This window comes from Silurus meridionalis, chromosome 6 (genome assembly GCF_014805685.1).
Source record: "Silurus meridionalis isolate SWU-2019-XX chromosome 6, ASM1480568v1, whole genome shotgun sequence".
NCBI classification, from domain to species: Eukaryota; Metazoa; Chordata; class Actinopteri; order Siluriformes; family Siluridae; genus Silurus; species Silurus meridionalis.
In genome coordinates this window covers 14674135-14701731 of record NC_060889.1, presented here as the reverse complement: position 1 = coordinate 14701731, position 27597 = coordinate 14674135, and the positions used below count along the sequence as shown (strand labels likewise).

At 39.0% G+C, this 27597-nt stretch overlaps 1 protein-coding gene across 1 annotated transcript in view; it reads right to left on the bottom strand.

Annotated features, from left to right (window-relative positions):
• exoc6b (exocyst complex component 6B) overlaps positions 1 to 27597 on the bottom strand; it is a 98060-nt gene that overhangs the window by 32581 nt on the left and 37882 nt on the right. Inside the window, 13 exon segments of the mRNA XM_046850785.1 lie at positions 725 to 904; positions 1097 to 1231; positions 2748 to 2859; positions 6451 to 6541; positions 6544 to 6559; positions 6678 to 6783; positions 7515 to 7612; positions 8491 to 8562; positions 8682 to 8802; positions 9315 to 9361; positions 10532 to 10615; positions 16286 to 16354; positions 20581 to 20754. Coding sequence (XP_046706741.1) covers positions 725 to 904; positions 1097 to 1231; positions 2748 to 2859; positions 6451 to 6541; positions 6544 to 6559; positions 6678 to 6783; positions 7515 to 7612; positions 8491 to 8562; positions 8682 to 8802; positions 9315 to 9361; positions 10532 to 10615; positions 16286 to 16354; positions 20581 to 20754 — 1305 coding nt within the window.

Genomic DNA, 27597 nt, shown 5'->3' with positions numbered 1-27597 from the left:
ATTTAGGAGATTACAGGAGGGGGAAAAGGGGGGGCTGCTGTCAGGGGACAGAGGCCACTGTGTAACCCTGGGGGCCAGTTCTGGCACTGGGACTCTTAGCTCTGCTAATCCATCAAGGGAAGGATGTTTAGCAAAGGCCCATGGAAGGGAATGTTAAGGAAAGCTTTTGTGTAGCGTAAATTCGCTTTAGGTCACAGGTCAAGGCCCGGCTCTACCAAGGGCATGAAGTTCTCCAACATGAGCTACATCTAGGTCATGCCATCAGCTCTCTTTAGCTCAATGGAAGCTGGGAGGGGAACTTGGAGGCCCTTCACGATGGCTCCCAATCCTCTTACTGCACTGATCTCACTTAACCTCAACTCCAAGTTCAAGTGCAGTGTGCTCATAATCCTCTTTAAAGCAACAGGCTCGATAGACAAGAGCTTCTTGGAACATGAAAGTCATTAAGTCACTTTTCTAACAACTTTACATTCCAAGATTGGTCAGATGTGTGAACATGTGAATGTAAAATAACAAAGGATTTTACAGATGCATGTAATAGCATGGCCAGAATAAGTCTGTCTAAAGCATGACAGATAAGCTGTGCTGCATTTTGTATGTGTGTGCAATTCTTTTTTTACTTAAAAAGTATGAAAGTAACTCCTCTACTGATTGTAAATGTGCGTGTGCGTGGTTGTGTGTGCGTGTGTGTGTGTGTGTGTGTGTGTGTGTGTGTGTTACTCACAGGCAGATGTGTGAACACAGCAAAGGTGCTGCAGAGGAAGGCAATAAGGTCACTCAGGTAGTCACTGGCCTGACCGCCCCCTTGAGCTGCCATCCAGTCATAATCTGCCAGCTGCAGGAACTGATCGATCTTTAGATTCAGGTTGGTGTAGATCTCTTCTTCAGCTGCATGCCTTGCATCCTATACACAACCACATTCTCATTAGTGAACAACAGTACCCTCTCGACAGTAGGGGTTATGTCATCAAAACAATCCTCTACTATCAATGGATTTACCAGACAGACTTTGTTATAAAATTCAACTTGTATTTTATATTAGATCATTTACATTACTACTGTTATGTGGACATCAATGTTGCGGTTCTGTTCTAACCTTAAAGGTGGAGGTGCCATACAGTTTGGTGGTGTTAGAGGTGTCGGGAGGAACGTTGGTGATGTTGGAGATAAACTCTTCCAGGTAGTGACAAGACAGCTCAAGGTGCGTCGTATTTACAATGATTTGAACCAACTAGATAAAACGGATAAGTTCACAGCAGTTATAGTAAGGTGTGTGTTTCATTTCATTACAGGAACAGCATGAAAACGTTCACAAGCTTACAGCAGAGAAGTACACTATATGGACAAAAGTTCTGGGACACATGACCTTTCCTGCCAGATGTGGTTCTTCTTATAACTGTTACCACAATGCTGGAGGCACACAATTGTGCAGGATGCGGTATAATTACGTTTTATGTTCACTTAAAAAATGAAATCCCGAACCTGTTCCAGCATCTCAATGCCCCTGTGCACAAAGTAAGCTCCATGAAGATATGCTTTACATGGTTTGGAGAGAAAGTTCTTTGAGTGGCCTGCTATAGAGCTTTGATCCCAACCCTTGTGGCCGATATTAAAAAATGTCCACAAGCACACTCCTAAATCTAGTGAAACATCTTCCCAGAAGAGTGGAGGAAATCATAAGAACAAATCGCGACCCAATGTGGAATGCGATGCTAATAAAGCACATACTGAACTTGTGACCACGTGTCCGCAAACTTTCGGCAATATAGTGATGTGCCTCTGGTTGACGCACAGATTTGCATAGAAAACAAAGCAATGTGGAAACCTGTGAACCTCAGCCTACATACTTGCAGGTGGTTCCTAAACCGCTTCTCCTGCAGTGATGTGCATTGTGAGATGGAGTTACTCGAAACAGAGAACAGGCTGGTCTGAGTTGAGTCAGTGAGCCAGGGTTCAAGGGAGCAAAGGCAGGCCAGGGCTGTCAGCAACCATGCAAGACGCATTGGACTAATTTAGGCCAGACCTCAATATGGACCCTTTCCCTAGGCTCGCTGAGCCTGGGTCAAACATCCGAACCTCCATGCAACCGGTGAAGTACAGAAGCTGGATGTTTCTGATATCTGATCTGGCATTAGGCACAGAGCTAGGTGTGTGTGTGTGTGTGTGTGTGTGTGTGTGTGTGTGTGTGTGTGTGTGTGTGTGTGGATGTTTATGAGGAAGGGGGCAGGGCTTTTCACCAGAAAGAGGTAGCGTGAGAGTGGGCAAGCAGAGCGTTGCCCTTTCAGTGAACTACCTCAAAATCATAACCAAAACTCCCCCACTCTTTACCCCACATCTTCGGCTCTTTCAAATCAGTGGCACCCAGCTGAACTTTCTATCTGGAGTGGTAAGATTATAAACAGGGCTGAAAGGAAGCGGGACGCTAACATGTCTGCATCAATAGTGGTTGGAACAGACTAAACACTCTCAACACGGAGAGCCACAGTCGGCTGAACAGAGAGCAGCGCGGCGTAAGCAAGGAAGAGCTATGGGAGGTATAATAATGGGGTTCTTAAGAAAGTTCCAAAAGTGTGCTTCCCTGGCTGAACAGAAGAACGAATAGGTGCTCAAAAAAAGCTTGCCGAAGAATCTGCATCCAGCCAGAGCGCATTTGATGCACTGTTTATGTTAGCAATCTTGCGCATTCACATTTAAATATATGCAACTCTATTGTTGGCCTAGCTGTAGAAGTACATAAAGCATCTCACCTCTGCTAATCCCACATTCTTCTTTTTGATGGCATACTGCAGGCAGTGACTCAGGGTCCTTGTGAGCAGCAGGTTGGTAGACTTGCGTATCATGTCATCAATTTCTGTAGAACTGAAGCCAAGAATACCTTGATTAATTAAACTAGCATATTAATTAAACAAAAATACTATAAACCTGCTCTCTGAGATTTCTATGAAAGGACAGAGTGAATACACTGAAAAATCATAAATCAGACACATGGCTTTGAACAGATTAATACAAGTCTATTAATATTTAACTGGCTGTCAACTGTTATATATCAGTGGCTGACAGTTACTCAGACCTTTCAAAAACTGAAACAAACAAAAAGTTCTCTGGGACAGATTTCAATCTGTATTATTCTGAGGCAAACCAAGCAAACCACAAGCCTGAACGTCTAATTATCCCAGCTCTTAACAGAGGGAGCAGAGCCCAAGATCGAGAAAGTATGAGATACAGCAAAGCAGAGCCAGAAATAGATCAAGAAAGAGAAATGGGCAAGACAGGGAGCACACAGACGAGGGTCTGCAACAGTAAATGACACCTCGTGGCCTGCAGCTCCAACATTCTCTAACACTAGAGATGAAGCAAACCACATCAGCGCACACAGCATAACTGTTAAAAAATCTACGCCGTGTGGCAAAGAGAGAGGGAGATCATTCTGCTTTTTCACTATCACTATGGAAAGGTGAATTTTGATGGAGAGTGGGTCAGGAAATGGCACAAGTGGGGCTAATTATGCAGGGAATTATCCCTGTTACCATTAGTACAGCTGGAAGCATCTTTTCTACCTCCCCTCTACCGGGAAAGTGAGAGAACGAGAAAAAGAGAGCGATGAGATGAGAACAATGTGTCTTCACCATGCAAATTAGCACAAAACAAGAGTGCAATGGCTTCTCTCTCAGGGCACCAAACACATTCCTTATAAATTACTAAATTGTCTCACACTGGGTCAAGAGAGTCTAAGGAAGAATTTCTGAAACATTCTCCTCTCAGTGGGGGGAAAGAATTTCCTTCAACTTGGCAATAAGATAGACAGAGAAAGAGTGAAAAAAAGGATGCTGAGAGAAGGACGAACGGCTTTCAATGGGAATAGCTCAATGAAGCAACAAAACTGCTTTAGCCCTAATGACAAGCAGTCAGGAAACTAACTATGCCGTCTTGTGGAAGTCCAAGACCACAAAATGTGGTGCAAGACCCAAAAAAATGATTAAAACACTGGAACGGCACAAATTGGAGCACAATCAATCCTGCTCGAACTCTCACTGATTCATTTAATGTGGCAGACCGCGGATATCATACATACCATAAAATATCTTAAAATAAGATCTCAATAAAACTGTAGAGGTCATGTAGAGGGAAGTGGCTGGAAATCAGCAGGATAATTAAGTCCATTAGACAAACAAAAGGAAGGAAACGTGTGTGCAGAGGAGGAGAGAAAGATGGATTGTATTGTACCGAATCTTTGTTCACTGATTCATCAAATGCAGTTTAAAAGCCAAGCTAGCTGTCTGTTTATGGACTATTGAACCATCACATTCATGAGCTTCAGGACCTGCACAGAGTAAAGGTTAGCTGCTACATGGAACCGCTTCAACATCTGTAAAACAACTTCAAAATGCATCCTTTCTCACTTGGGGTTCAAGGTTCAGCAGACATTCAGATGGGAGACATTCTGAATGTTAAGAGAAATTCCTCCAGTCTGGTCCAACCACCTGCACATGGGCCAGCGCAAACACCCCCCCTCCTCGCACTGCCCCACCCCCTACACCCCCTTACTGCACCTCATTTTAATATTAGCAGAGAGAGAAACCACAAGGCCTAATTGCCTCCGGTGAACTAGTCTGGGTAGAATGCAGAATCAATGCTTCTCTCCTTTGGTCTGTCAATCATAGGTTTCCATTTCCTGTAGCACTAAGCTTGACCCCTGCATCCTCACACATGCACACAACTATGCACAGACGCACATGCAGACACACATATGTATACACATATGCATCCCCTTACAAGAGGCTCGATTTCAGACCAGCCTGGGCCTCACTGTTCTCCTGTGCTAACAAGGACACGGCTTTGCAGAAAAATATGTCTAATATGTGAAAAGCCATCTAACAGCTCTTTTTATTTGATTGTTCTGCTAAGATGGCACTACGTGTAAGAGGGATTCTGGCTTATTTGGAGCCCCTGGACCCCACATGCTGAGGCACAGTCTTTCCAGCCCCCAGCCTAAAAAACGAGGGGAATGTTTATTTTTTTTAAATTATAAGAGACACCCGAGCGCATGGATTGGCCACATTCGGCAAACCACACAGAACATGTCTGTGGTGATGAAAAGAACAAGAACGGGAGAAATCAAATTGGGGCAACAGATAGAAAGGCCTCCAGATGAGCAAGAAACCACAGCACTATCAAAATGCTGATTCCTTCAGCTAAGTTTAGATTCTTTTAACATATGATCTTATAAAGATGGTTTTGGAGGCTCTCTCAATCCTCATTCATGTTAGGTTAAGCTGATTGGTCTTCAAGATTCATAAGCAATGGTAAGTGGTTCAATTCATAAGAAAGCAGACAGAACAATGCAGCACGCTCAAAGCAGATAAGCTCTGATTTGGAAGTCTAAATTTGTCGTGTTTACCGATATTAGGATACAAACCTCGACTGACCTGAGTAGTTCCTGTCTAATCATCCAAATGGATATCAGCTGGTGTCAGGGACTTGGATATATGCAGTTGCAAGTTAGGTCCTGTTCTAGACATAATTCATCACCGCTGTTTGATAATCGCAGTTTGGTAGGAGAAAGGATATGTTGGCTTTTCAATGACCCCATTACAAGTAACTCATACCTTGTACACACAAGACTGGCAAGCCAAATTTATTTCTGAGGCAGCCAGACATGACATGCTAAGAAAGAACCCAAAGCAGTACTTTCTGCAGAGCCAGAAGTACTCAAGTCAATTGCACCATGACTGTTACCTCGACCTTATATAGTGTATTTGTGTATTACAGTTTTACAGGGTTTCCAAAGAATTGTAATAAAGACAAGAACATGCACTAAACAGCCAAAAATACTTTGTATAGTGCTTCTGAGAGAGGTCAGAAGAGAATAGACAGCTTTGAGCTAAAGTAGTTCGAATAACCAGTCTTTACAGCTTTACTGAACAGAAAAGCATCCTGGAATGCATAAATCGTTGATCCTTGTAACAGCACAGACTCGTCCAGAGAATCATAGCACAGTCATCTTCTCCTGGATTTTAGATGCCAAATACATTTAAGACGAACAGAAATGGAGCGCTTACCACACAGGAGATTTAATTCACAATAATATGATAATGTCATTTGCAAAAGTGAGCAGAAATACATTTAAGCAATTTTTTTTGGTTTGAACTGGATTAACTCCAAATTGCCAAGTCTGTAGATTTTTTTTTTCCCCCTGAAAGATGCCTGGAAATGACAATAATAATATTGGCATCATGTCTTCTGGCAAATTCAGCAGTATTTCTGGCTGCTGTCTGGTAGTAAAATAAAATAAAATAAAAAAGTATAAAAATAAAAAAAATCAAGGTAAATGAGTCATTGTAGATTTGACCCAAGAACCAATAATGACTAGACCTTAAGGTTTAGTGTATGTGGATATGGGTATAAGATACAGAAACATTTAATTGTTTGAGTATAGGTTTTGTTATTTACCTAAGGTGCAGGTCCTCAGAGTATTTGAGGCAAGCGTATATGAACTCCTTGAGTTGCGAGTAGACTTTGGGTACAAATTCAGAAAAGGGATCTTCTTTGGGAAAGGCATCTGTAAAAAGTGGAAAAATATAATTATGCGTTGTTCATCTGAACTCAAAGAGGTAATAGTTAGGGACAGATATGTATAGTCAAGCATACTACAATATATTGGAGCTTTTGTAACAGACCATGTCTAGTTCTGAGTCTTGGAAGGGGAACTGGCTTGTGATTTGCCGGTACTCTTCTTCTGTTGCTGCAGGAATGGGACTGTAATTGTCCTGATCGAGGATTTTCCTTAAAAAAATAATAAAATGATAGTTTGTTATACTCATACTCTTTAATACATCTCTGAATCTACAAAAGTAAATGAAATGCTTCAGAGAAAAAAATATGTATTTGTATATGGCACGATGACATGCACAAGTGCTTTTAGAAACTTTAGGATACCATTACTGCAACCACAACACAATTATGGGAATACATGATAAAAGAGAATATTTATAATATAAGAATCACAAATCGATCACTTTTTTAATGAAGAAAGAAAGAATGCGAGTACCCTTTCACAGAACTGCATCTGTGTTGGCGTACAATAGATAGCAAATCATTCTTGTCATTTTCCACATAGCCACAGCAGTACAAATCCAAAGCAGTGAAATCCAAGGCCTTCTGTTTTTATGGACCAAGGCAAAATCGGGTCAGGATGTCTCAGAGAAGGCCACTCCAATGTTCCAATCATGTCCGCTTTCAAGACTCAGGCCTGCCAATTTTAAAATACCTCTCCAAGGAGCTCTAAGCTTTTCTTTCCACAATAGATGAGCACAACCCCCGGTACCTTCAAATTTTTCCTTCGAGGAATATTATTATTATTATTGTACAGGGTATTCAATGTACATCTCCCAAGGAACAAAAAAATAAGTAAATAAAAATTGAGAAAGAGTGAAAGGCATATTCGGAAAAACATGAGCTGGAAATACGAAGAGACAATGAAAGAGACGCATAGGATATTTGGAATCCTCTCTTACCTAAAGGACTGATTCCACTTCTTCAGCAAAATCTCTCCATATTGATCTCTCATCTCAAGCACCATGTCAAACAGCTGGTTTACTAGAAACCCATAACCCTGAAAAAACACAAATTAACAAGATTAGCAAGACTTAACCTCACAATAGTTCATTGTAGACTGCATTTCAATCATTTGATTGAGGGAAAAAAAAATTAAGTGCCACTGGAGGCATGTGTTAAGAATTAAAGATATATAGTAGATGGCTACTGAGGAACTATTAAAGATAATAAATCTATTGAGAAGTTAAACCAAATAAGGCTGCCATTTGTGTTTTTGAGCCATCAGTCTCAGTCAGTCCCTGTCCACACATTTACATGTTATAATTTTCATAATCATCCTAGTTACAGTCCAGTTGGCTATACATACATCCACACTAACTTGAAACCTCACGTTTGAACTCCACTGACACCAGTGAACTTTAATTTGGCAAGATGAAGTCACTAGATTGAAGGCTCTGCTCTGCCCAATTAAAATTCAGTTGACCTAAAAGAAAATCTTTATATTTTAAGCTTGGTCATGGAAACAACCACCAGGCTTTTGTATTTATAAGTCAATATCAAGAGAAATACATCAAACACAGATTAGATAAAGTATAGAGCTGTACTACATAAAGTCATTTAATGCGATGGATGGATGTCATTATGTACATGCAGAAGCTGCTTTGATAGCTGACTCTGCATAATTTGCTAGTCTGTAGTCTCGCATTCCAGGCTTTAAAAGAAACTGATCAAGTAACCGTTTTAAATAGTGTGGTCTAATTTTGCCTCAGTATTGGAGGCTTAGTCACTTTTGCCATTGCTTACCCTATATGTCAAGGACGTTAAAATGGTAGGTCAAATAATCTCTTCTTTGAACCCTTAGAATCACTATGCCGAGTTACACCAATCACCCAATTCGTGCATGCACGCGGGACAGCAAAAAAAGCGCCAACTCACCTGTAGTGTGTCTGCAAACAGGACTATCAGGCTTTTCAGATCCAGGATCAGGTCAGGGTCAGTGCAATATGACTATTAAAGATGACAGTAGGTGCACATGTTTAGATCAGGCACTGTATCGTCCAATACCTTGGCAGTTAAACAAAATCGTAGATGGGCTCAAGAAGGTTTAATGAGCTACACAAACATACCGAGTGAGTACGGAGCGCTGCGATGGTCTTTGACAGAGCTAGTTCCCATAACTCGTCCACATAAGCTCTGTTCACTAGGCCTTGGGTAGTATGAAGGATGTGGTCCTCCACTACGAAAAAACTACAAAAGGACACTCTCATTTATTCCCATTATAAGGATATCGCTACAACACCATGCTCAGAAAACAGAGGGATGCAGGCAAACTGGCCAGTCCAGCATCACATCTCCATTTACTGTGACATCCTATTGCAACACTGCCTAGGGAACGATGTGTGCCATCAGGATGTTTGCAGAAGCCTCTTCTCCAGACAACCACCTTCCCGATATTCCCGTCCAGACGCTTGGAATAACACTCATCTGCCACTCCATATCCCTAAGCCCATAAATCGTACAGCCTGGCAGGATTTCTAACAGATCCCAGACGGAATTTTGGGAAGGAGATTTGCCTTTGAGTGAGGGGATGGTTTGGACAGCCCGGGGAATAACCGGAGCTTGAACGGAATACCACGATACGCTTGCCATTTTCAATTACTCTCTTTAATCCCTGAGACATTCTAATCACTCCACAAGTGACTTTCATTACATTTGATGATGTTAATTAAGATTCAGAGAAATGTACATATAGAGCTTACCCTACAATTTGATTGAAGTATCGCCTATATCCCTCCAGGGTTTCGTGCTGTGGTCGATGTTGGATTGAGAGAAATAAATAGAACAGCAATAAAACATTTAAATTGAGTCTTCATCAAAACAGTCAATATGTCAACACAACAAAAAAAAAGTTAGTTATACAGATCTATGCGTTATACATAGGCTTATAATGTATTATTTCCACTCAAAACCTTTTGTAAGCAAACCTTCACTTCACGTTTGAGATAAATCCGAAAAAAAAACGAAAGTCCAAATGGACTCTTATTCCGTTTCTCGAAATAAACGCGACCGTCCTTATAAAACCGTGACAGTATTTTTTTACATAGGTTTTTCGGTAGTTAATGCTGTTAGCTTTGAAACGGTTTTAGATTTTTCAATTTAAAATCTGAGAAACACAAGCCCTCCGTTGCAGCATTTTACCAAAACCTGGTGCAAAAGTGCACCAAGAAGTACAAACTGCGTGTTAAATAAAACTTGTTTATAAGCGTGTATGACCGGTACTGGGAGCAGAAAAGCCTGGACTGATTGATATTAGTTTAAAATTCCTACTGTTTTGCGCATAGTGTTTTCCAGTTAATCTGCTACGTTTCCCAAACCATCGCGTTTCCCAAACCTTGTTCTTCTTGTTCGTTTTGAATAGAAATGATTGACTATGTGCCACAGGTTCATATGTGCCTTTTTCTTCATCAACTTCTATTGGTGACCAATAATGATTACAATGTTTTCTTATTATAGCATCTTTCTAAATCCCTAAACTGTGTAGTCAGAAGTGTAGAAGGAAGAAGAATCTTGGAATAAAAGGGTTCGGTTTAATGTTGACTCACAATGAGAGAGAAATAAAAATTTAGTTTGTGGTCATAGTACTAAAAGTACTAAAAGGAAACCAATATTGGTGGATCTGAGAGTCTGATCAGACCATGTGCTGTTTGTAACAGAAGTATTTATTTGATTCTGAAATATATGTATCCTTTTTTTTTTTTTTTTTTTAAGTCCTATAAATTTTACATAAATAAATACAGAAATTATTTCCAGGTTTGCTTGCATATGTTTCACGGATACTGGAAATAGAAGAAACTTTATATACACCAGTTTCATCGTTTTTTTCTCACATATCTGAGCATGTCAAAAGCTGGGACAGAGCCCAGGTCAGCTATAACTGAACCCCTGGGAAAGTGGAAGTGTTCGAATCATACAGTACCATGTTTGAATGTGGCTGCAACACTAGTCGAGCTTGTTTCCTCCTCTGCTTCCTGTAGTAGTTCTCAAATGTATCCCGAGCACCCTGGGATAAAAACAAACAAAAAATTTATTAAAACAATCAGCAATGAATAAACAAACCAGATGTGATTTTTTTGTGTGTGCTGTAATTTTATTTGACAGGTGTCAATCAATTAAAAAAAACAACAGACAGTATTAAATAAAAATAAAAATAAAAAGGGACCCATGAAGGAAAAAGCAGCTGAATGGATCGAGTGATGTCGTTTTTTCTTTTTGGCAAAATCGTCCAGTGATAAGGCACAATGATTTCCATTCAAGCATCACAATCAAACTTAAAATACAGGCAAATCAGTTGTACTTTTCTAAATACCAAAGCACTATTTAGACTGCGATTACTACAGGGGCCTGGCAGACCAAAAACACAAAGCCTCATTCAGGCAAGGCTTGACGAGTTCAAACTGTTCAGAATCGACAGTCGCCATTGCTCTCCATTCCAGCATGGTGCACTATCTGAGCAAGTGTCCAGTTTGGAGCACAGAGGTCCCAACGTTGAAAAACAGCAGATACCAACAGGAGGAGGGATGAAAGAGAAAAGGAAAAGAAAACAGTTCCTTGTGTGATAGAGTTATCAGTTGGTCGTGGTAAGTCTATCTCTTAGGACTGTTCTCCCTCTGTGACCCATAGATAACACACAGGGTTTTATGCACAATGGCAGGCCACACACATCCACCTAAGCACCTGCAGATTTCCTCAATAACAAGAGGTGAGAGAAATAAAAGAGGGATAAATCAAAAGAGCAGTTCCTCTCCTCGTTAGACTTCAGGGTTTGACGATTGAGTAATTCGGAAACTTTGAGCATTGGATGACTGATGACTAACAAAAAGTCTAAATGATAGACAGCCCAAGCATACATGGTGCAGACATTCTCGGAAACGACCAGAACATTTTCTCTTTTGGGAGGCGTGAAAAAAGTTAGAGAAGGTTTAAAGAAGTGAGACACAATACACCAGCAGATCCCAGGCAGAGATGCTAGAGGTTGAAATATACAGCATGTCACTGTGCACGACCCTGTACATAAGGGACGTGAACTTTTTTTTTTTTCACTTTGACCTTCTCTGCCAACTCTACTCCTTCATTTCCTGGCAAGAGGGAAGTCTGTTTCCTCCCTGATATAAACATGCACATACTCACGCACACACACAGGCTCTGCCGCAAGTGGCAGGTTATTGCTGGGTGAAAAGAGCCTGACCTGGTCAAACCGAGCATGACCTTGAAAAGCTTGGTGTGTTGTGGGGACAACACTTAGCGAATGGACATATTTAAGATGCACTCATTACTAAGAAGAAACAGATTCACAGACTTTTTGTGAACATTGTCAATTCAAGCAGTCGGATAATAAAGCGTGCGAGACAAAGAATGCACACGTGACAGTAAGCGGTGTACGATGCAATTAGAACAGCTTTAGTAACTCCTCATTGTTGATCAGATTACATTGATTAGATGTGACTTTGATTAGATGGTGGCATTCTACATCTGGACCAACCCTACTCTTCACCTGGTGGTTTTTTTTTCCCTCAGGAGTACAGCAAACTTCCAGATTAAGCACATGCCAACTTCAGATCCAGAGATTTTCAGAACTAAACAGATAATAACCGTTGTCATTAAATGCACAGAAATATCTGACATTGAGTCCACATTTACTGTTATAATAAGCTCTATAACAATGTTCCACTACATTTTAGAGAGTGGTTGTGGAGATTTTTGCTCATTCAGCCACAAGGACATTGGGAAAATCAGGTACTGATCAGGGTGATGTCAGCTTTCCAATTCATTTTAAAGGAGTTCAATAGGGAGGAGGTTAGAGCTCTATAGCATTTCACTCAAGATTTTCCACTCTAGCTCATGTAAACCACGTGTTCAAGGAGCTGGTAAAGCGGCAGCTAAAATGGAATAATACTCCAACCATGCAATTTTGTGCCTTCAGGTTTGTGGTAACAGTTTGGGAAAGAAGCACATATGGGTTGAAAAGTCAGGTGTCCTATTAATGTATAATAAAAAAAAAAAATTCTGGATAAAACTTGAAATGTTAATATATTTTGCAATTACTTGCATGCATCAAGTTGTAATATGGGATGACAAAGCAATGTGCACTACTTCAAATTTAAACTCTGATCCGATGCTGACAACAAAAACTGAAGAATAATAAATTGCTTCAAAACAGAGTTGAAGTTGTTGAGGTGTACGTTGGGAGTGACGAGAATAGACAAGATTAGAAATGAGTTTATTAGAAGGACAGCGCGCATGTAGGACGTTTTGGAGATTGAGATGGTTTGGACATGTGCAGAGGAGGGACATGGGGTATATTGATAGGAGAATGCTGAGGATGGAGCCACCAGGAAGGAGGAAAAGAGGAAGGACAAGGAGGAGGTTTATGGATGTGGTGAGGGAAGACATGCAGGTAGTTGTTTGAAAGAGGCAGATGTAGAGGACAGAGGGGTATGGAGATGGAAGAACCGCTACGGTGACCCCTAATGGGAGAAGCCGAAAGAAGAAGAAATTGCTTCTAAACAATGTCACATTGTTGAAAAGGGTCAAAAAAGCATTTTTAAAAGAGTGTAGGTTCTTATAAGAGCAAAGGGAGACTAAATCTGAAATTAGATGATCAACAAGCCAATATGGATGTGTGATCGGGTGTGCATACTGCATATTAAATGTGCATTGCTGTATTATTTAGCTAATTCAGTCAAATTTGATTAATGTCAGTGTTATTAAAGCACTCAGCCTGTAGAGTGTGTGTGCCTACTGCATATCAGAATGTGTAGTTGTAGTTATGGCTCCTAGGCTACAGATTTCAAGTTTCTTTAAATGCATTGCTTTAATATAATGGCTTTACCTGTGCCAGGTGGCCAGCTGGCCAGCTTGCTCCTAAATCAGTGAGTAGTAGGGCTCGTATGAATTCTAAAGGATTGATGGTTCCATTGCATGTGTGCTGGCTTTGCTCCACCTCATCCATACCGGGATCAGACAGACAAACTGAGAGACAGCCTAGTCTCCAACACTGGAGGTCTGTGGTAGTCTGAAGTCTGCCATTCATCAAAACCAATGCATGACCCTGATCTGCAATCTTGGCTGCAAGCGGCATCCCTGATGGCTCTTGGCTGGGTCAGATTTAGTGTTTCAAAGAAAGGCCAAAAGGACAAGCGAGTTTATTGTTTTTGGCCGAGTTTAAAAGAAACTCCGGCTGGCTCTCTTAAGTCAGTCAGTCCGAAAAAGAGAAAGAAACAGAAAAGAACAGAGAAATACCACAAGGATAAATCAGCTGAAGTAACAAGAAAACGCAACAATGAGAGGTGAAAGACCTGATAGTACAAAGGTCATGTTTTAAAACACCTCAAGCTGCTACTCTTTCACCTGGATTCCTACAACGTCCCTGTCTTTTACTTTCAGCAGCTTGTCTCAATTCTACATCACCGCGCTCTTGCTCTTCATCCATCTGATCACAGAGTATCCCTTTTTTCCATTTTGATCCACAATTAATTGTAAAAAATAAATAAAATAAGTGCTAGCTCAATAACGCTGCAGCTCCTCTTTAGAGGTGCCACCCTTGACCCTTAAGTGTATAATATAATTGTATAAATAAGATAATTGTAATGACTGTAAAACTCTTGGCTTTGGCCTTTGATAATTCGGATTCTTTTTGTCCATCCTCAGCAGGTCTAAACTGTGGCCTCAACACACGCCACTCCTGCTCACGTATACAAACATGCATGCAAGCACACGAGAATGCCGAAACAGAGTCACAACCCTCTTGGACTTGCTCTGTCTCAAGTTATTTTGAGTGCTGCCAATCCAGGAGTCAAAACAGACCAAGGAGGAAAAGCTCTTTGCTGCTTTTTCTTCCCCAGAGTCATCAACTATCTTGAAATTTGCATTCCTTTTCCCCCCAGCTCCTGCAAACCTGCCCTGTGAACATTTTCTCACTCTCTGCCTTCCATTCTCTCTTAGGTTCAAGTGGCACACTTGAGAGCAGTATATACATTTTCGTTCCATTACAGTAAATATGTGCTTACATAATAGGGTACTAACATTAACTGCAACTTCCTACAATTTTCTTCCAGAACACATACTGTTACTGTACTATGTGTTTCTGGACATTGTGTGTGTGTGTGTGTGTGTGTGTGTGTGTGTGTGTAACAAGAAAACACTACAATGCAAAATATTTTGGTTTAAAATATATTCCATCTGACCATATTCTTTTAGAAAACTTTTTTTTTTTTTTTTTTTTTTAAATCAGTATAGAGCTGGACAACATGGAAAAAAATATACACTTGGGGTCCAAAAGTCTGGGACCACAACTTAATAAAATCAAAGATTTTTCCATTCTTTTCCAATTTAATCATTTTAATTAAATTGTATTATCAGCCAATAATTATAAAAGAGTGGAAAGTATAATCTTAAAAACATATAATCCTTTTGCTCTAAGCAGTAATAATTTTTACTGAAGCAAGTAAGATTTACTGCTTGCTTGGTTCAGTAAGCAGTAAATCTTACTTGTTTCAGTAGAAATTATTCAGTATTCTTCTCGTTGGTCTCTCATTTTCTTACCATGCCTAGATTTCTTAACTTCATTTTATCTCTGCTCTCAGGAAACACATGTACACAGATACACAATATGGACACCTGTCTTTCAACCTTATGTGGGTTTTCCCCCCAAAAAAGGTTGAAGGCACAGAATTTGTCTTTACTTGTCCCAAGCCTGTTCTAGTCAGCTCCAAAATGTTATACATGGGTTGGTGTAAAAGATCTTGAGTGAGCTGCTAGAGAGCTCTCAACTCAGCCCTATTGAACACGGACTGCACTTCAGCCCTCCTCACCCTGCATCAGTACCTGACTTTATAAATGCCCTTGTCGCTGAATGAGCACAAAACTCCACAATCTAGTGAAACATCTTCCCAAGAAAAGTGGAGGTTATTATAACAGCAAACTGGGACAAATAAAATGGTATTTAGGAAACTTTATAGTCCATATAGTCCAATGTTTTGCCCTGACCTCAAACGCCTTCCTTTTACTCATTATCCTCTGTTCCCATTTAACCTTCCTAAGCAACATTTACCTTCTCTTCCTTTTTGCACCAGTTTTCAATGGCAAGTTCATTGTACACACTTCAAGTGCAAGCAATGTATGATATTATACGAGCCACACAGTTGAACAAGGCCAATAGAATATGGCAAGATGTGTACACACACACACACACACACACACACACACACACACACACACACACACACACAGACACACACAGACACACAGACACACAGACACACAGACACACACACAAACGATGGTCCATTTCTTCTTTATACAAGCATGGAAAAAAATAAAAAATAAAATAAAATTGATCAAACAACTGCTAATTTTATGCGACATGGGATTTTGGTTAAATAACAAGACAACACAGATTTCCCAACACCTTGAGGCACACTGGGAACTAAAGCCCAGTACACCTCAGCACTACATATAATATATTCATTAAGGATAATTAGACAAACACAAACACATGTTTCTCAAAAAAGCCAAATAATCAGTAGTAGGTTGAGAGTAAAAATTATGCCCAAGACACAGGAGGCTTTGACCAGTGTTGTCCAAGGACAAAATGTTTGCTGGGAAAAGCTCAACAAATAAAACTAGGACTAAAAAAAAAAAGAAGGAGATAAAAGTAAAAGTGATCACTTACTAGAACTGTATAGATGTGCAAGCAGCGATAAACAGGAGAGAAGTCCACCAAGTCCTGAGCACCATGAACCTACAGAAAGACAGAGCAGTTCATTGGTGATAAACAAATTAAAACCATTGAAAAAAAAAAAAGCGAAGAAAATGTCTAATCTGTTATCTAGTGTATGACTAATCTTTCCTCTGATTGCCTAAAGTAATCTTTTAAACTAGTGTACATGACTACAATAGTTTCATATTCATAAATCAATCCTTACAATTAGAACACACAAAATATGTTCTATACATTAACAATAGTTAATCAATTATTATAATAATTACAAAAATAAATCTACACCAGGGATCATAAACTTCTTATCCAGTCACCTGTATTTATCTTAATTCAGTATTTAGCCAAAAGCACCTCATCAAACCAGAGAGTAGTAACTGGGCTAGAGACATTAGGTCAGTTTTCAACAACAACAAAAAAAATAGAAAGTAATTGGACCAAAATATTTTTTATTTTTTTGCTTGAGATTTCCGATTAACAGTAAAGTATTCAAAATTCAAGAATGCTGTTACTTTCGACATTTTACTTAACTGGTATTTGAATACTACTGTTCTATAACATTCCACAAGGAATCTGATCAATTGTGCTTCGCTAATTATACTAAGCAACTGAATTACAAACCCTGTTTTATACATTGGAAGAATTTCACATTCGTGTCGAATTTCCTGACCAACAGCTGAATACATCAAACCAATATTCATATTCCACTCTTGCTGTCCCCAGTGCATGCAGAAATGCCTCCAGCATCAGAGTTTACTAAACCAATAGCAGCTAAACAATGCTAGCTTTCATCTGGTGCCCACAAAAAGGCGAGGAGGAACTTGGAGAGTCAGCTGGGTCACAGCTCCAGAGAGGAAGAGAAGCACTAAACAATAACCCCGAGCAAACAAGAAGAAAACAATTAAACACCGGCACCGGTGCCAGCTCAGTGGCGGGAGAGGGTTCGGACAGTGTGTACCAACGATTTTCCCCAGGACGCTCGTTGAGAACAGGGGTGAGGAGGTAACATGCAGTTTAAGGACTCGTTGGAAACCTTGGGCACATTGTTGGGAAAGCCCAACGCTGCTGACGGGCGGGTAGATTAAAGCCTGGCACACACACTTGCTTCTTGTCCAGCAACAGGAAAGAGTGATGTGCACGCATAGTGGTGCAGAGAAAGAAGGGAAAAGCTAAAAAAAGTTTAAACAGGAGGGCAATGAAGTCAACATACACACACTGAAAGCGGTCAGCAACAGTTCTGGACATCCCATGGGCCTTTGTGGTATAAGCGAGCTACAATCCATGACACATCGTGGTAGCGTACTTGTGTTTCTACCGCGTATTGCAAAACCATCCAAGACTAAACATAAAATCACAGCACAAAAACATGCGGTACACTGGGCACAAACAACATCGCTCTGGTCTGGGGTTGACAGGCTGTGTGTGTCGACGATGTGATAAACAACAGCGCTTCTCCACCCGTGTGTTTGCGTCAGCGTTCGATTCCGCTTGCTACTCCAGAAACCTAACGCTTTATCCTGGTTTTAATTAGAATCCACAGCAGAGAAGCACATCCCGCATGCTCCACAGGTCTTTCTTAAAGACGGGACACAGACTATAATCACAAGAGATTAAAAGAGAACAGTTAAATCAAGGGACACAACCTACAGGAAGTATATCTTCAGAAAATTCTTGTTTAATGTTCAATTCTATAAGAGAATTGATAAAGGATATTCAAATCATAGCTTTATATTTATATGCTTGTTCTAAAGGGTTCATGTTTCTATAGCAACAGCTGATTCACAGGGACTTGTAAAATGGAAGAGCCACATAATCTGAAGCTAATCATAACAGATTAACTAGAACGGGACACTTTCTTCTAAATGTGAGTGGTGCCTGACGATGCAAAACGCGGCGATTAAAACTCTGTTCTCAGTGCAAACTATGAAACGAGATCATCCTCAGCAGAACGAGCGCTTCGATACGTCACATGCGTGGTATTGGCGCTTTGTCCGAAGGGGTGGAGCCATCGACGTCGAGTGACATTACGACATTGTCATTATTGTCGCCAAAGATTTACAATTTTGCATTTCTCTGCAACAAGAAGTTTCCGTAACTCCAACAAAAAAAAAAGAAAACAGTGAGGAGAAGACGGTTCACAGCTGCTATAGCATACCTGATACAAGAAACTTACCTTGAGCAACTTGTTTTAATGGTGTTGCATAAAAATTGTGGATAACGCCACTTAATTGATGTAGCACTGTTTCACGTATTTAGTTATTTTGAAACCAAAGTTTCCACACTTAAATTTCCACATACTAGAATTTTACGTGTACAGTGACTATCAAAATTTTGGAAACACCTAATCTATGGCTTTCGAGAGACACATTCATGTTCCATTTGATAAAATGCAACAAAATCTGTAACAGTATGAAGATTGATTTTGGCCAAACAAACCTATAAAACGTACTAATGTTGAACTTTATTTTCAATAAATCAAAACAATCTTCCCCTCATTTGAATAACAGTTTTACACACTCATGACACGTGGACAGTTAGTTTCTCCAAACATTCAGCTGAAAGACTTTGCCATGCATCTTGAAAAACTTGCCAAAGATGTTATTTGCTAGTTAGAGAATATTTTCAGGCCTTGCGAGCCCAATAGGATTTAGGTCCAGTGACTGGGGCAGGCCATTCCATGATTGATAACAATACAGCCCACTGTGTGCTCTCTAAATAACTCAGAGCTTTAACATATGCTTCAGATCTTGTGTTCAGTGGTGTAAAGTATTTGAGTGAATGTACTTTGTTACTGTACTTAGGTTTTGGCTACTTTCTATTTTTGCTGAGTATCAAAAATAAATGCAACTTTTACTCTCTATACAACTACAATTATGCTTCAGTATTTCTACTTCACTATATTTTAACTAACAATGACTGTTAGCGATGACATTCTGCACCTCTGTTGAAGATGTCATTAAGACTTAACTCTCCGCTACCCACATCTGCTGCCTTTGCAAGAGGGTTTTAGCACTGCTGGCTCCATTTTCAGTCCAGAAAGAGCTAGTATCAGTTCCAAAAACTTTAAGAAGCAGCCTTTTTTGAAGTGGAAGAAAAATATTGCCCCTCTCTGAGACTGGGAGGTGTATTAAAATCACAGTCAGCACTGAATTTCTGGTTATCCATTTATCCAAAATATTTACATTAATTTAATTTGTCCATAGAATATTATGGTTCTTCTACTCTCTCACATGATACTGTCATTTTATTTGTTAATTAAAGATATCTGTTTAAAAGATTGCTGTATTACTTTGTCTTTTTTTTAACAACTTGTTTAACCTTTGTTTCATCCTGATGTGTTGATGTTGGTTAATGCAGTGTTGAAGTGTACAATTTGATTTGTATTTTAGGAAAAAAAATTTTTACGACTGTACACTGTCTATGTTGTCGACTACTGCATTTTTGAGCCTACGTTCAATACGAGTCAAATACTCAAGTACTGTTCAAATCACATATTCTACATTTTACTCAAATCATACTGGAATTGGTGACTTATAACTTGTAATGGAGTAAGTTTTGCAGTAAGGTATCAATTCTTTTACACACGTAGGATTGTCAGGAAGTCTTTACACCTCTAACTGTGGTGAATTTGGCTCCAATTAGCTGCAGTCTGGACAGAATTACATGGTGTTGAAGTATGGAATGGAAGTCATTTTGATTCAGTATTCCTTTCACCCAGAATAACTCTCCAAAATTCCCTGCTCCAAAACAACCCCAAACCATTAAGCATCTACCTCCATGTTTAGTGTGAGGAAGTCTGCTAACATCATCTCTCCTTTTCTCTGTCCTGCACAAGCTCTTCTGTTAAAGCCTGAAATGTCCAGAGAACCTTTTTTTGGCTTTTACATATTTAACTGCATATAAATAATAGGAACATGCGTGTTTCAAAAACTATAAAAGACTGTTTCCAACTTTTAACGGGAACTGTAATATTACATTTCTAGCATGCACACATTTCTAGCATGCACTTATTTTTCAGGTTAAATTTTTTTTGTGCAAATTTTTGTTTCTTTAGCATATTTAGTATTTTATGTACATATTTTTATTGGACTGATTTGCATTTTCTTAAGGATTATTAGGTCAGGAATCTTTATAAAAAACAAAAAAAAACCCTTAGATGCATAAACATTTATGTAAATGTTCACTATTGGTGCACACACAGTGAGTCATTGAGACTCCCAAGACTTGCCCCTTACATCATGGTCTCTCACCTCATCATCATCCTCATCCTCCACATCTAATATCCCAGAATCCTCTTCTGATTGAGGGCTGCCACCTGACCGGTCAACCTCTGTACCTGAGCCAGCCTCCTTACGCAACCTCCACCCACTGCCAGCCCGCTGCTGCCGTGTGATCGCACTGTCGCGAGAGCTTCTCACCTGTGCCTGGAAAATAACCCCAAACACACATACCTCTAGCTGTAAATATCTCAATATTTCAAACTTTGTTTTTATTAGAGACAGTACAGAAAATTCATTTAAACAAGAAGCCAAAAGTTCCATTACCATCCTAGTTAGAATATGCAAATTCTCAAACCATTTGTTCATTCATTGGCAGCTGTATGGGGGAAAAATCTGTTCTACGGAGAGCAGTAATTACTGAGCTCTGAATGAACTCAAAACAGCACAGACAAAGTCAGCCACATGGTTTTGTCAATTGTCAGCTTTTCCCAGGATGGTTCCAAACCAGTAGACATTGTGCTTAAAACCGCTTAAATGTTTAAAAAAAAAAAAAAAAACTAGGTCTAAAACCTGTAAAGAACAGCGAGTGTCATGACCACTGTTAATTTAGACATCAGCAGTTTATAAATCCAAACTGATAATGAAGTGGAGGAGAAGGGAGATTTAAATAGAGAGCTTTCCAAACATTGTCAAAAAAAAAAAAAAATATAAAAATTTTGGATGGGGATCAGGGGGTGTGTGACAGAGAATCCCTCAAGCAAAACATGTATATTAATCAGTGGTGGACAGTAATAAAGTAAATGTAATTTGTTACCGTATTTAAGTAGCTTTTTCACATATCTGTACTTTACTGAAGAAGTATTTCCATTTGGGGAGACTTTTACTTCCTACATCTCAAAATCAAATATCCTACTTTTACTCAACGGCATTTTGTGAAATCGTGCGTTCCTTTTTGTTTACGAGTGGATAAAAATAACTGGTCGAGCACACAGCAAGCCACCAATCAGGGTAGAGCGCACGCTCTGTTGTGAACTTGTTTTGATTGGCACTTGGTGGTATCTACTCATCACAAACACACGGTTCAGCGTCAGTTCAACAGCAAGCCGACATTTTGAGAGGAATAAATGATGAAAGAAACTCCTGACTCTTACTCGCCTGGTCTTATTTGCAGGGTTTTTTCCCCCCGTAATTAAAAAGAAGGTTTGGGCTCATGATCGTTTTATTAGATATAAGTGTTTGACTCATTCATATCATTCTATGAATAGTTTGGTGTGCTAAAAGGAACATTAGAGTCTTTTCACATAAACTGAGTTTATTAAGCAAATCGGAATAATAGCAACATTATAGCAATAATAAATTATAGTACTTTGGATACCTAAACACATTTAAAGGCAGATAATTTAGTCCTTTTTGTACTCAAGTGAAAGTCTAAATAGAGCACTTTTACTTTTGTAATATTTTACCTATTGTATCGTCCACCACTGTTAACAACATATATTGATCTACATTATGTGGACAACTGACCATGTACACACACGTTTTTTCTCAAAACTGTACCAACAAACTAAGCATTCCCCCAATTCTACTGAATGTCTTTGTGCACTGTGGCATTACAATTTACCTTCACTGGAACTAAAGAGCACAAACGTTCCAGCATGACACTACGCCCTGTGTGCACAAAGAGCTCCATGAACAAATGGTCTCTCAAGGAAAGAGTTTGAGTGTTTTATACAGAGCCCTGACCTCAACCCCAATGAACACCTTTAGGACGAATTAAACACCAACTGTACCCAACACCAGTGCTTAATCCCACTAATGTTCTTGTGCCTGAATGGATCAATTAAAAAGATATAAAGGGTATACTCTGGAATGGGATACAGTAATTCCCCGCTTTACCGCGGTTTGAATCTCGCACCCCCGGTTTATCGCGGAATTGCATTTGCCACATAACTAATTCGTTTAGCTGATTTTCCCAGTCTCTCGCGGAGAACACAATAGACCAAAAACTTACAGGGAATTGTTTTATGTTCAAATAATTAAATTTACTAATAAAAAAACAATTACTAATTATAAAATGAAGTAAAATGTTAACAGTACAGTACTGTATACATAAAATAGCATTTTTGGGGTGGTGTCCGTTTTTTTGCAGGCGGTTTTGAAACGTAACCACCACGATAAATGGGAGGGATTACTGTATTTAACAAGCCCATATGATTTTGATGGTAAATGGCCACATACTCTTGGCTGTTTGAAAGCAAAATTTTGTATTTCCCAAAGAAATACAGTGCGTATTTAACAGAGAATTTAAGTGGTTATTACATGTTAAGTGCAACATGTTAAAGGTGTAGTTATAGTGAAAATGATCAAAAGGTTTCCATTTGTCTCTCTGAACCCGATACAAAAATTCTCTGATAACAAACACAACCTTTGATTAAATAGTCATCCTCTTTTCTTTTGAAGCAGCTTTCACATATTGTAATTAGATTTCTTTTTTCCCTTGAATAGTTGTAGACCTAAATTTTACACATTTTCACAAAAAAAATGCAAACTTTTGCATTATGCGCGATACATTTGAATAAAAATGAAGGCATTTGAGGGACACAGAGAGAAAAATAAATAAAAAGGCTCGTTTTCAAAAATGTGAACTTTGCACAACAGTGAAATGGCTGAAATTTGATAAGCGCAAAAAAAAAGAAAAGGTCAGTGTAGTTACAGTCAGGATTGAACGGCACTCTGTTCAGAGCACAGTCACGACTGGGTCATATACGCTGCTCAGATACAAACCCTGACTTGCAGTTACCTCATATATACAGCGGTCTGAGTGGAATGCTAGTTCCGCTACAGTAGAGCCGTGACTACGACGAGAGAGCATGACATCACCATATAATGTCCTCATATGTGCGGTCTGCATGCCTGTGCGTTTGGTAACTAGAGAATGGTAATCAATCTCCTTCACCAGTGCTTCACACACACACACACACACACACACACACAAAAAAAAAAAAACACAACGCGTGGTTCTCATTATTGTGTGGGTACTAGGCAGAGCTCAAAGATCACAGATCACCAACACTGTCAAAGAATACTCTCTAATGCAGCCACTAAAACAGAAAAATAGGAGAAAAATATAAATAAAAAATGGTGAGAAACAGAGGGACATTCAAAGATGCAGAATATTATCAGGTTTAAGGTAAACTATGCCAAGAGGAAATCTGTAGTCCATGTAAAGTGAAGGGAACTATATGGACAAAAGTTTTTGTACACCGTAATATTGGTATGTAGTTTTTGAACATCCTATTTGTTGAGATTCTATTCTTCTGGAAAGATGCTTCACTAGATTTTGTAGTGTGGTTGTGGGGATTTGGGCTCAATCAGGCACAAGAGCTTTAGTAATGTCAGGTAAGGACACCTGTGGTTTCCATTTCATGCCAAACAAGTACTTCCACTCCAATCCATAAAAACCATATCTACGTGGAGCTGGCTTTGTGCACAGGGGCATTGGTCATGCTGAAATGGGTTTGGGTCTCGAAGTTCAATTAAAGGGACACTCTAAATTGGTTTTATTAGATTTATAGAGGATTTTGAGCTAGGGCTGCAACACCTAATCGGTAAAATCTAAATGAATCGAGAATGAAATTTCAATGTCAACAAATTAGCAGTTATCGATTAGTTGGGCTGCCCAAGTTACCAGTTAGCGTGACTGTAAGATAACACAGCCACTTGCGAAAAGGCGGAGAGTACAAGGTCAACCTGCAGAAGGAAACAGTGTGTCCCGAGACACAGATGAGGGCGAAACATCAGCACGGTGAGCAAAAACTGTATAATCCTCATCATGTGAAAATGTGTAGTTTAATGAAGTGCTATTGTGTAAACCGTTTGCGCAACCTGATGCTCGCGAGTCGCGACAGAACAGATCCAGTGCGACTGTCCTGAAGTAAACAATCAGCTCGCTCGCGACACAGTGATGGATTCGAATATAACGGTGCGAACAAACACTAAATCTAAAAGCAGCAAATAACAGCAGCAGTAAACGATTACATTTCAGTCACTGTTGTGGTTTTCAGCGAATACTTCTGCATTTATACACCAATGCATTTTTTTCCTTTTTTTATTTCTTTTTTTTTTTTTACCTTGCTGCGTTTCTCTGTTCCATTCTCTTTTATAGTGTTTGTCTACTACAACAGTAACTTATTTGTTTTTCAAACAGGATTTACTGCAGCTATACTACGTTCACATGCTTGTTTTCAATGTTTGTATATTTTATTTATGCATATATAATTTAATTATTATACAAATTAACTATATATTCTAGATGCTTATACCTTCAGAAATGAACAAAATGTATATTCTTTAAACAAAAATCGTCAAAACAATATCAAAAAATTATTTTAATCATGGTTGTCACCTTGTCAACTGCATTTACAATTAAAAACAATACAATATTAATTTACACAAATTGCTTCACCTTGCATACTTAAATGCTGTTTTCATTTTGTTTTCTTTTTTACAGAAAAAAAGTGAATTTGTTTAAAGAGAAATCCCACAATGAACTTAACAAGCAGTCACTAGAAGCTTCATAAAATGTCTAAATTAAAGATAGTTAACTATTTTTTTAAGTACACTTTTATACAGAAACACCCTGAATTAGAGTTTTATATAATTATTTTTATATTCAATTAATCGACTGTCAAAATAATCGTTAGTTGCAGCCCTACTGCAAAAACATTGGAGGGACCCTCATAACCTTAAGGATTTGAAGACAATCTGCCAAGAGCCATGAGGCAAAGTTGAACCACAATGCAGCAAAACCCTAATTAATTGTGACCATTGACCATCTTAACACTGTAACTGCCAACTACAGCTTTAAAACCAAGTTAATTTGTGGAATCTGCATGCTTTTGTTCCTAAGGCTTTTCCCCAAAAAGTTAGCACGCTAGGTCAACAGGGCAGCAAAATACTAGTGTCAAAACTGTTAAAAATCTGTGTTTAGCATAAGCTACAACTTCAGTCGATTATTGTTAACTTTACAGCTATTAGCTATCTAGCTAGCAAAGTTTCTGAATATTATTACTTATATTTATCCAACCATGACATCAGTTTTTTTACCCTCACATATACAGGGTGTCTGCATGTTTAAGTCAAATTTAAGACTTTTAAGACCCTTAAGAATGTAGTTTAAGACCTGTATCACAACGTCAAAAACACACATACAAATACGTTGTTAGCAGCTGGACTTCACCATCCCTAATTTAGTTTTCTTTTTTCAAGCCAAGTTTTAAATTTTGCTAATCTCGCACTTTCCCAGCGCTGAAAAATAAAAGCCGTTTTTTTACGTCTGTGGTACAATCCAGAGAGATTCGCTTTAATAACAGAAAGCTGATTGGCTGTTGCATCTTGGTGTTATTTGTAGTCGTAATACAGCAAATTGTATTTGGACGAGCGAAAGAATGAACTACAACACCAAGAAAACACAAAAAAAAAACATACTGTAGTGCTGCGAAAGCAAATTTTTTTTTTTTTGTATTTATTTATTTTTTTTTTTTACTTTTTAGGACCCCCACAGAAACCCTGATTTACAATTGGCTACAATAAATAATAAAAAAAATTATAATTCAAAATTTTTTTTTCTTTTATATTTTGCATTAAATGACCCATCAGAATGACCGAGCAGACGTTAAAACGACTCTCACAGCTCCTGGGTTTCTTGTTCCATCCTAGCGGTTAAAGATAAATGAACGATCGACACTGATGAAGAATTTAAAGAGTATTTCTGAACTCTAACAAGCCCAAATCATTGAACTCCGCACTTCTGGGACAAATAAAATAAAGTGACGCATCCACGTATTACAACTAAACACTCCACACATTCTCACACTCTCTCGTGTCCAACAGCATACAATGGGGCCATTATTAAAGCACTGAATCCTTCAATTTATTTTCAGATCATTTGTTAGTAGAATTAAAGCAATCACAGGCACATGGTCTGAGCCTAATTTCCAATGGGAACCATTCCATGCTCCTGAATCACAGAGTCCCTAGACAAACAGCCTCCTGTTATTAGCGGTCTGCTCGCCCCTCTGGAGAAAAGGATACGAGATGGAAAGTAGTGGAGACGCTTCAGAGAGACTATCTTCCTTGGCTTACGTCTACACTAATGCTGCGTTACCACACTTAAATATAAATCAGCTATAGCGAAGCAGCAGTGTTTTACCGTCCTGGATGGAGACGGCTAGAATGAGTGCGAGATGCTTAATCACAGAAAACAGTAAACTGTAAAAGACCAAATTACAGCAAAGAAAACACTAGAGAAAGCAAAACCGCAAGCAAAAAAGTAAGGGGGAGATCCCATTGTGTCCAACATAATAAGGAGCTACAGTTCATTGCACCACTGAAAAAGTATGTCCGGTTAAGTGGATACCACCAGAAGAAGGGAAAAAAAAAAAAAGAGAGAGACTATTTCATGACTATGCCAATGTGTGGAGCAAAGATTTAGTGATTCTGCGAGAATTCAGGAGAATTTAAGACCTTATGTAAGCAGAAGCAATATCTGAACTTGATTTACCTCGCCCTTAGTTTGCTTATGAAGAACAATGCCATATTGCTTTGTCATCAGCAAGGTTTGAATTACAACCAAACCGCACACACACCAAGTTGACAAACCATACAAGACTCAAAGACATGCAAAAAAAAAAAACCCAAAAACAAACTTCGGCTGGAGGAATGCGGCCCCTTGGCAAGACGGAGTTGGACAGCGACTTTGTTACGAGATCACTAAGGTTCAAACCGTGGTTAAACCCGCTGCCAACATTCCACCTCTGTAGGAGACATCAATACACACTTCAGGAGCAGAGGACTCGCTGTCTATTGCACTCTGCTGCCTCCTAGAGGATATGAGTAAAAATTCACTCAATGGATTTATTTTTATGGATATATATATATCAATATAAATTCATTGGATGATTATATATAATTTATTTTTTTATTATTATTGTTTTTAAATGTATTTTATATTTGTGAAAAGCAGGGAAAACTGCCATTCATGACAGA